Below are 13,538 nucleotides of genomic sequence, written 5' to 3' on the forward strand. Positions count from 1 at the left end.
ACTAGTGATAGAGCGAGTATTTTAGCCCTATGTACTGTATATTTCCATTGTATTTGCAGTCAGTGTTGGGTGTAACTAATTACTAAGTAATTAGTTACTGTAATTTAATTACTTTTCCCTTGAAAATGTAAACTAAGGGATTACTGTTCATTTATCTGTAATTTAATTAGTTACTTCTGATGTAATTGAGGTAAATACTATGTATAGATCAATCCGATCTCACAGCGATTCGTATGCATTTTATGAGGTGTCTAATTTGTACGACCGCACTCGTACAAATTCGTATGAATTATTGTAAAAAATGTATGAAAAAAGTGTGTAATGTCATGAGATCAGACATAAAACAATAGTGGGTTTAACATCAAAATGTATTGTCTGATGTTAAAAAGTATGTTTTTATAATGTAACCTTCTCCTCCTTGGTCTGTTAAGGATAATTCATGCAATTTTATAGCATTTATTTGAAAGAATTAAAACAGATCATGTCTATCCTTGTATTATTCAGCTGGTTGAGATTGATATGGGATTTTGAAAGTAATTAGTAATTAAAAGTAATTAAATACCTTTTTAGAGAGAGTAATTAGTACAGTAATCTAATTACACTGTTAAAGAGGTAATTAGTAACTAGTAATTACTTACCCAACACTGTTTGCAGTACTGTCACCCAGATTTTAGTTTTTTTAAGAAAAGGAGAGACATTATACAGCATCGAGCTTGGCATAATGAACCGGAAATATTCCTTAAGACAGATTTGCATCATGCTTTATTTCAACTACGAATAGACCCTGAGCCAGGCATGATGTAGAAAGACAAGCAGTGAATCAAAGCACTGTTTGAAAATCTGAAATGATGCTGAAAATGTCTATTTTCTAAAGAATTTATACCTCATAAATGCTTTAAATCTCAAGTGTTTAATGCACTTCACATCTGGGTACTAAGTATTAGTTATGATAATGAAAGAGACATTAGAGCTGCATCGTTCTAATTATGCTACTATTATCAGCCAGTCAGATTTAAGAACCACAATCATATTTCTTTCTAATTTGACATGATGTGATCATGAGAAATGCATTTACATGGTTTAATAATAATTTATTACTTTAATTTTTAAATTATGCTGGTAAAGCCCACTGCTGCAACAATGTGTGCCTGATTTGTGTCATGCACTGGCATGATGATGCTAGATTCTCTGACCTGTAGTTGCTGATGCTGTTGTCCACTCTCTTGCATGATGAGTATCTGATGGAACAGAGGACTCTGTAAGACACTCTTGAGGAGACTGAGTTTTTCCTCAGCAGGCAGTTCTCCCCTCTTCTTCAGCCTCTGCTGCAGACGCTCCACGGCCAGCAAAGCACGCTGTGTGTCTATACACACACATATACACATAAATGTAATGACATGGACACATTCAATGACATCAGCTCTATACCTCACAGGAGAGCATGTACAAGCTGCATTTAATGAACTCAGATTGAATGACACACACGATGGCTGAAAATAATGTGTTAAGATTTCATACATACCCATCATTTTCAACTATTTGAGTATTGAACTACCACCACTCTCTTTCTGACATCTGCAAAAACAGAAGCAAATTAGCATCAATGTCAATCAAACTCTTGAACATGAACAAGATACAAATCAATAAAAACAAACAGATTTGTAACTTTCTCATCCTCAAGCGGGATTTACATGGATTGCAGAATCTTAATCACTAACTGGCAAGCACATGCACACCTGACAGCCCTTACCTGTGACGTTTGGCAGGAAGTGAGAGTGACGCAATTCGGCAGTCTTTGTAAGCGATGACAGGCTTTATGAATTGTACTGACGGTTTACTTCATATCTCGCTGATGCTCTGATAACGCCAGCTGTAATCTGTTATTCATGCTGATGTAATCTGGGTTGGAGTCTCGCGCCTCTACGGGAGGTTCTCGCGGTCGGCACGCGCTCATCATGTACTGCGCGAGCGCTCGTGTTTGCGCTGCGCTGCACCGGTAATGCGCTTACCGGGGAAGCTTAGCAGCTGTAAACGGACTTAAACTGTGAACGACGGTAATTACCCGGGACAGATGTCCTTACAACCTACCTGATAGGGCTTTAAGCGCCTGGTAGTGGGCGGTGTTGGACACAACAATTGTAACTAAGGGAAAACAAAGCATATGGGTTATTTTTAAACGGGCGAATCACATGAAGCTGATTGATGTGTGATAGATGTGTAAATACGACAATAAATAGGCCTATGTAAATACAGCAGTAGCATTCTCGACTCAACCAGGTGGCCTTAGCAAATTTCCAATAAGGTCTCAGAAAAGCCGAAAAGCCATTACCTGCTACAATCCAGCATTTTATTCCTCCACCCCCTTGAAATATTTTGCCAAGTGTAGTACACAAAGTTGTATAATATTTTAAATATAGAATTAACAATTTTAGGGTGCAAATGGGTTTTATGGAGCGAGGAAAAATGAGGCCAAAGAACAACGAAAGGAGTTTAGCCTATGTTTCAATTCCACAAAAGTTACAAGTTAAACGAACAGAAATCGTCTGTGAGTGAGGAGGTAACCATACACTGTAAAAAATTTCCTGTAGAATTTACAGGAATTTACTGGCAAAAAAGTTGCCAATAAAATCCTGTAAAAATGTTGGAAATTGCTGTAAAATTGATTACAGTGTAATACTGTAAAGCAATTTACAGTTAATTGTTGTATATGAAATTTATAGGTATACAGTAATTTATAGGGTTTTTACAGTAACATTGAATTAAACCTGTATTTTATTTTACAGCAATATTTTGTAATTTCACTAAAGTACAGTATTTACCTGGCAATAAAGTTGCCAATAAAATCCTGTAAATACCCCCAAAATTCCAGTAGATGCTGTAATAGTTTAACATTTAAAAAGCTGAAAAGAATCATTTTAACAGTAAACTGTACTCTATTATTTACCATTATATTGATGTAGATGCATTAAAATAAACATTTAAAAAAACAAACACAAAGTCAAAGCTGTTGTAGAAAAATATTTATTAAAATAATCAGCAAATTACTACAAGACTGGTAACAACAATTTTACTTTTTCAAGTACAGAAAATCTTTTCAAAATCAGTCACAAAATAACTACAAATAAAGCTTAACACCAAGATACTGGGTTCAATAAAAGTTAAAGGGATAGTTCATCCAAAAATGAAAATTCTGTCATCATTTACTCACCCTCAAGTTGTTCCAAATCTGTATGAGTTTCTTTCTTTGTTGAACACAAAAGATGATATCTTAAAGAATTTTGGTAACCAGACAATTGAAAGTAAATGGCTACCACCAACTGTTTGATTACCAACATTCTTCAAAATATCTAAGTTCAGCAGAAGAAAGAAACTCATACAGGTTTTTAACAACATGGGGGTGAGGAAATGGTGAATGATTTTCCATTTTTGGGTGATAGTTCACTTTGAAATTAATTTTTGATATGTTTTATCTTACCTCAAAGGGATCCAAGATGTAGGTGTCTTTGTTTCCACAGCATTTTCAATTTTGACATTTTTTGGTCAAACCGTTGTTGTCTGTCAGTCATACACTGGAGGCTAAGGGGGTCCACCAAAGAGCAGCACAGAAGTCCAAATTAAACATGATTTAATGACTCGTACATGCAAGTACACATTGATGGCCTAAGACACGAAACGAGCGGTTTGTGTGAGAAAACGAACAGGATTTATATAGTTTTTACCTCTTGTAATCATAGCCATGACAAAATGATCTGCCGGCACGGGTGCTTCGGTCTGCGCATGCGCTGGAAGTGGAGCAGGAGACACTTTTGCTAGGTATTCTGATTAATTATTTTGTCTTTTTGCCTCCACGTTTCCCCGATTGCGCGCGAGCTTCTCCTCCTGTACATACGGTAATCTCTCCACTGTGTGACAGAGAGTTGCGTGGGTATGCCGCAATCGTTAGCCTACTTTCACTAAAACTGCATCTACGGGGCCATAACATAAGCCACAAGGTAATGGAGCTATTTATACATTGTCATGTTTCTTTAGAAATAAATAAAGGACAAATGGGGTCTTCAAACGCCTCAGATGTAAAGTTATTCGCTGTCAAAGTGACGCCAAAATGAATGGGAGTCAATGGGAATGCTAACGCAAGTGAAGTTCTGCTACAAGATGTCAGCTCCCGCGAGGTTTCAACTTCCGGTCGATGGATTACCCCCTTGGTTTATACGGAGATTTCGGAAGTTTTACCTTTTACTAAACATATTTAGATATACCGAAATCATCTTCCATTGCGGTTTCCCGTATATCTAAATATGTAAATATTGAGTGACGTCACACGCAAGCGATCACTTCCGACGTAACATTGAACTGATTCAGTTCGGTTCAGTTGGACATTGAACAACTGATTCAGATCACTTGGACGTCACTGTGATTACACGAGGTAAAAACTATATAAATACTGTTCGTTTTCTCACACAAACCGCTCGTTTCAGGTCTTAGGCCATCAATGTTTACTTACATTTACGAGTCATTAAATCATGTTTAATTTTGACTTCTCTGTGCATGCTTTTTGGTGGACCCCCTTAGCCTCCAGTGTATGACTGATGGACAACAACGGTTTGACTGAAAAATGTCAAAATTGAAAATACTGTGGAAACAAAGACACCTACATCTTGGATGCCCTTGAGGTAAGATCAAACATATCAAAAATTCATTTCAAAGTGAACTATCCCTTTAAGCTCAAACAGAATGGCAAAATTGTTAACTCGCATCTCTTGTTAACTCAAATTTCTGCTTTTCTATTATTATTACTATTATTTTTGTTTCAAAGTACTTTTTTACATTTTGTGTAATTATAGACATCTCAGTTTTTTGTTTCATATATACATTTGACAACTCACATGCTTAACCACTCAAGGTCCACAGGGTAGCCTAATGAGAAGAGTAGACACATGAGGATTGACTGTGTTGTTCCTCTTCTCTGAGGTCTTTCCACTTTCATTGATGTTCTTGGTAAACATCTGCTCAAAAATCAGTCAGAAAAATACAAGCAGAAGCTTTAGGATCATGTGCAGACTTATGAAAATATACCACTTTACAATAAGCATTATTTGCACTACTAAAAAGGATTTGTTCACCACAAAATGACATTTCTGTAATTAATTACTCGTTAATCTGTCACTACTGACCTTCATTCATTTTCAGGAACACACATTAAGATGTGTTTGATGAAATCAGAGAGGTATCTGAACCACACATAGACCACAACGTCATTACAACGTCCGGGGCCCAGAAAGGTAGTGAAAACCTCATTAAAGTAGTCCATGTAACTTCAGTGGATCAACCTCAATGTTATTAAGTGATGAGAATACTTTTTGTTCTAACGTAGAACCTGGAAGCGATGCACTGTTTACTACAGCGTCAGAGATTGACACAGAAGAGAAGAGATTTTGTGGCTTCATAACATTAAGGTTGATCCAGTGTAGTCACATGGTATATTTTAACATTGTCTTAACTGCTTTTCTGGACCTTGGAAGTTGCAATGATTTTGTGGCCTATGTGTGGTTCAGAAACCCTGTAAGATTTCATCAAAAATATCTTAATTTGTGTTCCGAAAATGAACGAAGGCCAGTAGTTAATTAATGACAGGTGAACTAACATTAATTTTTAGATGAACTAATCCTTTAACATATACAAATTTATATTTCAGTAATCTGTTACCTTTGAACAAATTCAAGTGTGCAGGATGCCTCGTGCTGGTACACCAGATTAAAGTTGTAGTAAGTTGCAAACAAAGCAGCAAATTCAGCCATGAAATTGGGGTGTTGATTCAGAACCACTTGACCCTCAATACTCAGCATCCACTGGGTTGCAGTGAGAATTTCACCTAAAAATAAAACAAATGAAGAGAAAAAAGAAAACAGTTTATAAAAATGTATGCTTAAATACAACAGGCAAAATGTATTAAGTAATTTAAAGATTCTGGAACGTACATTACCTAAGACAATCAGTCTCAGAGAGTCTGGAAGTGTAGAACTTTTTTTCCACTTCAGCTGCTGTTGCTGACATCTACAATAAAAAAAAAAATAATAAAAGGAAAAAAAATGTAATGTAATTAAGTGCAGTATATGCAGTAAATGCAGTACAGACAGATTTCCCAGCCCTCATCAATATGGCATTTTAAAATGCCTAATTAAGTAATTCAGAGTTGTACATGCATGTGAAATGATGGTATCCAATCTTGCAAATCAGTGTTGTGTCTGGTCAAATCTAGCACCTTTACAAGACTTCTGATAACCTGTATGGTCTCTATAAATGAAACTTAAAAGCTGCACATTTTTAAATGCACGTGAAAAGTCAGGTAACGTTACACCACAGGTAAAACAGCAGTTTAGAACATTAATGTGACCTACAATGATATTGCAATCATATTGACAATTTACAGTGATACATTTCTCATTTAGATTTAGGTTCAAGTTATATTAAGAAAACGATAAATATGGGAACTTTGAACAGAAAATAAAATTAACTTTCAAATCTTTTGCCAGTCATTTTAAATTTAGTTATGACGCAGGGATTTGTTAAACACTGGGTTTACTTGCTCTCAATAATAAATCCAAACTAGTGAAATAAATGATAAAATAGCAGCATCATGCAACGATGTTAAAATCATATTCTAATGTTTTTCATCAGCAAAGCTAACTGCACGTGCGTATTTACGTTCTGTCTCAACAGCACTTCAGAATGCCTTGTTTTCCAAACTGCAAATGCTCGAAAAAAATACTCTCTGGAGAGCATGACGAACAGGCATAGGCCTGTTACTATCATTAGGTGCGTTCCATTCGACAGGGTCCCTACGCAGTGTTCACTGCTCCCTACTCCCTGAACACGGTATATCAGTTGAAGTGGACTTCACTGACTTCCTGTGAAGTGATGTAGCAATGTTCCATTATTCCCTATGCCGTTTGCAGTGCCCTTCGAACTGAAAATGTTCGTTCCCTTTCAAATGGAATCTCACTTAAGATGGCTAAATACCCTGTGAAGTCCACTTCGCAGTCCACTTACGGTCGAATGGAACGCACCTATTGTGCGCTGCAAATTGATTTGCGTTAAATAGTTATGATGCAGGCCTTTATTAAACACTGGTTTTACATGCTCTCATACGAAAATCGAAATCAAACGAAATCAAAACTGGTAAAATAAATGAGAAAATAGCAGCATCCAACGATGTTAATATAGCCTATTCCAATTTTTTCGTCAAGAAAGCTAACTCTCACCAAGACAAATGGATCCGATCTGTCGTCTTGCAAACTGCAATGCTCTAAAATACTCTCTTGAGAGCAAATTCAAATAAAACTGTAACAAACGGCAGCATTCGTCCATAACATTTAAGATAGTTTTACCTTGTGCTTGTAAGTTCAGATTGCCTCACCACTGAGCGCGCGCCGTCGCGATTGCCTCGCCTGAAACAAGAAATTTAAAATTAAAGACACATTGCTTTACTAAATAAACGTAACGTTTCGATGGAAAATATAGGAATCAAACACTTTTACATCACACTAAATGTCCTGATAACACGCAGTTGTTAACAAGTCGATCAATAATTGCATGATTAATGACATGCCGATGTTGTGAATTCTGTTCAAAATATGAATCGCTCATTAAGTAATACATTAGATTGTAAATATTTATGGACGTAAATTTAAGTTAACTTACCAAAAATTGAGTAAATAGTGCCTTTTATCTTCAACTCGATCCTGCCCTGCTCCAGTCCACCAGATTTCAAATGTATTCAGCCCGCGCAATCCCATAATGCCACGTCACAGTAAATTGTTGTAAAACGTATGAACTACAGTGAAAACACCTCTTACCTGTAAATCAATTTACAGTTGACAGGGAAATATACAGTAAACAACTGTAATACTCATTTTGACCCATAATGCATTGCGAATTACAGTAATAACTTGTAAAATGATAAAACAATAAATTTCTGTAGAATTTTGCTGTAGAATCTACAGCAATTTTTTACAGTGTAGAAACAGATGCTCGATTGTTGTCTCCATCGGATGGATCATTATGCATAACATAAGTAGGCTAGCCTATTACTGTCATTATTTATCAAGCTATTAGATTTATACCTTACAATAGCACAAAAAATCGTTTGTTTAAAACTAGTTCGCATAAACCTCATGGCGGACAAAAAGAAGGGGAGGTGATCGGCCAACGTTACTTATCCATCATAGGCTAATATAAAAATATCTCACAAACAAAGTGCGATTTTAAAACTAGATAGCTACAAGGTAAAATCAGCATGTCATGGTTCAGGTGTAACTGACAGGTGCGATATGACGTTCCTTGAAGGTTTTATCACTTGCTGTCTATCAGTCTTCATTCGTTTCTTTCTCTCTCTGTAAAGATCATGCTGATTTCTCACCGCACATTTACCTTCAGATCAACAGGTTCCCCCCGCAGCTCTTTCGTGGACGTCTCATCTGATGTCGATCAAAAGCCCGGGGTCTCTTAAACATTTTCGAAAGTCGCGTTAGAGGCATCCAACATTATTTCGACAGGCTAGGGATTGCGTGAGAATGATTACCGACTGTCAGCGCGCATGTCCTCGATGCGCCTTTGATGCTCGTGAGTTTAATGTAAATGGATGCCCAGGCCTCTCCCCCCCTCCTCATTCATTTAGGCTAATGAAATAACACAGACATCAGCTCGCCTTACTGCTGTTAATGCTCCACAAAAAAATATCCAATGTGTTATTTTATATCAGACGTCACTAAAACCGATGAAAGACGCCAACTTATATGTTTTAATTTATTATTATCTTGGTTTAATTGTAATTATGAATATCAAATGGACCTAATTGCTCAACCTTTACACAAAAAAGATTATTTGTTTCCCTCAGTCCTATCTTATAACGTTACCCCCAACATATCTGTGAACTGACTTTAATAACAATATTCAATAATCAATAATCAATATTCCCTTCCCTTATTTCCTTATTTTTTTTTTTACATTTTGTTGCAGCCATGCTAATATAGGATATATATATATATATATATATATATATATATATATATATATAGGCTATATATAGCCTATATAAGCCTATACACATCAGTCTACTCCATATATAATGACACAAACAAAACAAATTTGGGATAACTTAGCAAATTTATTAAAAAGACAAACTGAAATTGACATAATGATATATTATTCAGACCCTAAAATTTACTTGTGTGGAACCCATTTCTCCAGATAATTTTTTAGATGTTTCTACTCTGTTTGGCAAATTCAATTGGACATGATTTAGAGAGGCACACATTTGTCCTTTCCACATAATATAGGAAAAATAATATTATCTAGCCTATTAGCTATAATATGCCTATAATATTGCAGGTGCGTCAATGCAATGCTACTAATATTATTTTTTTCAATTCTTATTTTTTTCAACTCTCCATGAAGACACATCATGTTTCTTAAATAGATATATGGAAATAAGCCATTTCTGTACTTTATAATAGCCTTTTATTTCAAAGAATTTAAGTTGTATCACTGGGTTATGCATCAATGCTGATACCATCACATCTTCTCCGTATTAAAATTATGTCAATAAAAATATCATGAAGAGATAAATAAAAATGTAAATAATAATCCTCCTTTCCGGATGATTCAAGAACAAATTATTGTATATTGTCCTTTAAAATAACTTTATCTTAAATGTTTTGTTACATTTATCAGTAGGCTATAAAATGATCTTAAAATGCAAAGCACTGAAAATTTAAAAAACAAAAATTTCATACAGTAGGCCTACCTGTTACCAAGATTTTGTACGTAGGCTGATGTTTGGATGTTTGTACAGCTATCTTCATTACAGTTTCTTTCGAAAAAAAAAAATAATGACCTCGAATGATGGCTAAATGTCAATGCTACTTTTTTAGACTTTGTTTGATGTATTGCAACATTTATCCTACAATTCAGCTTAAGATGGAAAATTGTAGTTTATTACGCAAATGCATATAGGCCTACTTTTAAGCTTGTAAAACTGACGTTAAAACACGTTTCAAAATGGCACAGTGACTGGACCATTTTGACTGAATGACAATGACCCCGCAGCAGGTGATAGGAAGGTCGACCCTTCACCGCTCTGCTGTGCGCGCTCTCGGCCACCAGAGCGTGCTCAAGTCCTCCCGTCATCCCAGCTCCAGATATCTTCCGGATTCACCGCCCCTCTTATCCTCCCTTTCTTTCTTTTCCCCTCCCACTCTCCATCCTTGAATCAAGCATCACTTTGCTTCCAAATTGGCTTGTCATTTTCTCTCGGCGCTCGTTCCCTAGCTGTCGGGTCTAATGGACGATCTAGCGATGGACTGGCGCTGATCTCGCGGATTGTTCAATCACTGGACCCACTCTGCGCATTTTCCTCTTATTCCAGAAAAAAACACTGATCGGGATAGCCTACAACATTGGGCTCTGATACCCGTTTTCCACCACAGATCCATTGGGTTTGGGGGACGAAGGATCTACTCGATACTGATCCTCACTGTGGGTCTTCGGGAAGCTTCAAGCATCATAAAGACGCATCTGGGAACGCAAGCTCAAAACATCATCTGCGTGTTTTTATTCACACACGGACACACTGTCACGGGAATAAGGAGCGTTCTGAGACCATACAGCCCGATGCTGTTGAGCACATCCGGAGCTGACTATTATTCCGGTGCTTTATAAGATGCGGTAAGTCAATGCTTTTAAACGTGGTGACGTTATTTCTAAAGGGCCAATAAATCAATAACCGTTGGACGTTTGAGTTGCAGTGAGATGCCGTAGTTTACACTCAGCAAACTCTCCATATCTTAGTACTTAAGCTGAATTATGTCGTGTCTGTGTGTGTGTGTGTGTGTGTGTGTGTGTGTGCAGGGGGCTTTGGACACAGGATGCTTTTTGTCGTGTGCCGTGCGTGGTGTTTTAATGGGCGTCGGTGCGCGCGCGCGCGTGTTTGAGTGTACAAGTCGCTGCCTTCAGCTCTTGACGTAACAACACGATAATTTCATTTGTTTATAACAGGCAACGTGCTGCAAATGACATTATATGGAAGGCACATATTCACAGCATCCCTTCAGCGTTTATAGGAGAAGAAGATAATCAACGTCGACTTAGTGCCAGCGGACCGTCTTTCTCTAAATGCATGCGTGTGTGTGTGTGGAACAGCAGATGCGTTGGTATGAGATAATCTAAAAGAAAAAAATGAAAGCATCTTCAAAATAAACAGCCTTGAGAAGATCAACAGCAACCATGCAATTAAACACCGTCAGATCACTACAGAGATCATATGACCTTGATTCATTCACTAATAAAGACACATCTGCTATTCATGTCAACCTGATGTCATGAAAATTGCAGTAGCCCATACACGCTGGATCGTCATTTATGCGGCCAACAGTATTGTTTGCTTTTTGCCAATATAGATTATTTAAATTAGCCTATAACTGGAGTCAACTGACTTTATTTTTAAGTGATAGTGATAGACATTAAGTGGTAGTTGATCTCATGTGGATGACCCATTTTAAGAAGGAAGATCTGCCATGTGTTCTACTGATTGCAACACATTCATCATTCATCATTCATATCTGGTTTGGAATGGAAAAGACAGAGAAAGAAAGAGTATACAGGTTACTTGGACAAATTACAGGCAATTCACACAGGTCGGGTCAAAATCACAATAGGCTACAATACAATACAATGTTTATTTGAGGTTGACCAAAAGTGCTGCACAGTGTACAAAAAGATCACAGCAATATCATATCACACATAAACAGTAAGCAACATTCATCAGCTGTAAAAATGGGTACGGTTCTAAATAAAGAGATTCAGGGAATATTAAATGCCAGTGAGAATAAATATGATTTAAGAATAGATTAAAAAATGAAATAGTTGGGGCAGTTCTAATGTAAGCCGAGAGACTATTCCATAACTGGAGGTCCAACAACAGCAAAAGCACGATCACCTCTATTTTTGAGTTTAGTCATGGGAACAAGAAGTAATTTAGAATCACCAGATCGAAGATCTGAACCAACTTATCTAAACTGTTTTGTTGGATTTAATTTTGCATATTCTGTTTAGTGTAGTTTAATTGTTGTATGATATAAAATTTGAGGTTTGAGTCCAGGCCTGGCCTTGAGTCAATCTCTGAACTTAGTAAACTAAATAAAATATGAGCAGACAGAAGTAAAAAAAAAATAAAAAATAAAATCAGGTGTAGCCGCCTACTTGAAAACATTTCCGTTCCAAATCTACATTTGGCAAAAAAAATGACACATTAAAGGGAAAGTTCAGACACAAAAAGAAAATTCTGTCATCATTTACTTAGCCTCGTGTCGTTTTAAACCTGTATGACTTTCTTTCTTCAATGAGACGCCAAAGGAGATGTTGGGCTGGATGACAGCCTCGGTTCGCTTTCATTTTATGGAAAAGAGCTGCGATAGAAGTGAGCGCTGACTGAGGCTGTCAGTCCCTGACATTGTACACAACATCTTCTTTTGTGCTCCACAGAAGAGAGAAACAGTTTTGGAACAACACGAGTGTGTAAACGATGACAGAATTAACATTTTCTAGGTGAACTGTCCTGTTACGTTTGATTTTGCTGCATTTTGTTGAATAATGTGAAGACTCTTATTTACTTACTAGCTTTTAGCTAGCAAGAAACAGTTGATAGTTTTTGATGTAACCATATATTTTGTTTGAATATTGGAGGTTACTTACTATGAGTTTAAATGCAAGATAACAGGTCAATTTAACAAACTTTTGCTGATGCCAGTGAAGGATCACCAGAATGTTCAAACTTGAACAGCCATGTGTTGGTGCTAGCGGGTTTCTTTAATGGGCCAATTTTAGATTCGTGTGAGTTTCTGTTTTCCATCAAGATGCTCCCTCTGTTCTCTTGTTTTGTTAGTGGGTGTTGTGCTGAATTTTGTAAAGAGTTCACATGCAGGGTGGAGCTGGGTGGTTTGCTCTGTTTGCCTTGATGCACCACTAACATAACCAAATAGAATTAAAAAAATGAATGATTGTTTTCAAATAGATTTCAGCAAAACCATTGTCCACCATTGGTCAGCTAAGCAGAGTCAGACTATTAGATTAAATAATGTGTATATGGTGCGTTTGTTACATTCTGTTCATGTTTTTGCAATGAAGGAAAATTTTTCTTAAAGGGAAAGTTCAATATCAATTTAAGATATATATATTTATTAGGGCTGTGCAAAAATTAATTGCGATTAATCGCATCCAAAATAAAAGTCTGTGTTTACATAATATATTTGTGTGTGCTGTATATAATTATTTTGTATATATAAATACCTATGCATGCATGTATATATTTAAGAATTATTTGCGTTTAAATTCTGTATATATATATAAATACATAATCTATATTATATAAATATACATATTTTATTTATGAATAACACATTTTCCTAAATATATACATGCATGTGTGTGTATTTATATATACAAAATAATTATATACAGCACACACAAATATATTATGTAAACAC

The 13,538-nt window shown here is 36.3% G+C and overlaps 3 protein-coding genes across 8 annotated transcripts in view; 1 reads left to right on the top strand and 2 right to left on the bottom strand.

Moving 5' to 3' along the window:
- The window catches only part of LOC120494249 (multiple PDZ domain protein), a 54,887-nt gene extending 46,292 nt beyond the window's left edge, over positions 1-8,595 (bottom strand). For all 3 annotated transcript variants that reach the window (XM_089132333.1, XM_089132332.1, XM_089132331.1), the window contains exons 1-3: positions 8,428-8,595; positions 1,523-1,575; positions 1,194-1,363 (exon numbers count right to left, since the gene is read on the bottom strand). In XM_089132333.1, the coding sequence (XP_088988459.1) occupies positions 1,194-1,363; positions 1,523-1,529 (177 nt within the window). In that variant the 5' untranslated portion in view covers positions 1,530-1,575; positions 8,428-8,595. The remainder of the gene's footprint in view (positions 1-1,193; positions 1,364-1,522; positions 1,576-8,427) is intronic.
- LOC120461321 (uncharacterized) lies at positions 4,871-8,012 on the bottom strand. The gene is made up of 5 exons (XM_089132330.1): positions 7,699-8,012; positions 7,386-7,445; positions 5,981-6,051; positions 5,704-5,869; positions 4,871-5,003 (listed from the first exon to the last, which is right to left on the bottom strand). Exons 1-5 carry the CDS (start codon positions 7,791-7,793, stop codon positions 4,880-4,882), a joined length of 516 nt encoding a protein of 171 aa, XP_088988456.1. The 5' UTR covers positions 7,794-8,012; the 3' UTR covers positions 4,871-4,879.
- A 1,650-nt stretch (positions 8,596-10,245) lies between the features above and the next one.
- Positions 10,246-13,538, top strand: part of adgrl3.1 (adhesion G protein-coupled receptor L3.1) — a 136,149-nt gene continuing 132,856 nt past the window's right edge. For all 4 annotated transcript variants that reach the window (XM_039693463.2, XM_089132334.1, XM_089132335.1 and 1 more), the window contains exon 1: positions 10,246-10,722. The gene's annotated coding sequence lies outside the window, so the exon portion shown is untranslated. The remainder of the gene's footprint in view (positions 10,723-13,538) is intronic.

The sequence above is a fragment of the Pimephales promelas genome, chromosome 6 (assembly GCF_988280905.1).
Source record: "Pimephales promelas chromosome 6, fPimPro1.hap1.1, whole genome shotgun sequence".
Lineage (NCBI taxonomy): Eukaryota > Metazoa > Chordata > Actinopteri > Cypriniformes > Leuciscidae > Pimephales > Pimephales promelas.

Excerpts from the sequence above, each read along its gene's own strand:
- LOC120461321 (XM_089132330.1), bottom strand. The coding sequence starts at position 7,793 with ATGGGATTGCGCGGGCTGAATACATTTGAAATCTGGTGGACTGGAGCA. Across the intron at positions 7,446-7,698 it reads CACTATTTACTCAATTTTTG|GCGAGGCAATCGCGACGGCG; the intron begins GTAAGTTAACTT and ends TTCTTGTTTCAG. Across the intron at positions 5,004-5,703 it reads ACACTTGAATTTGTTCAAAG|ATGTTTACCAAGAACATCAA; the intron begins GTAACAGATTAC and ends ATTTTTGAGCAG.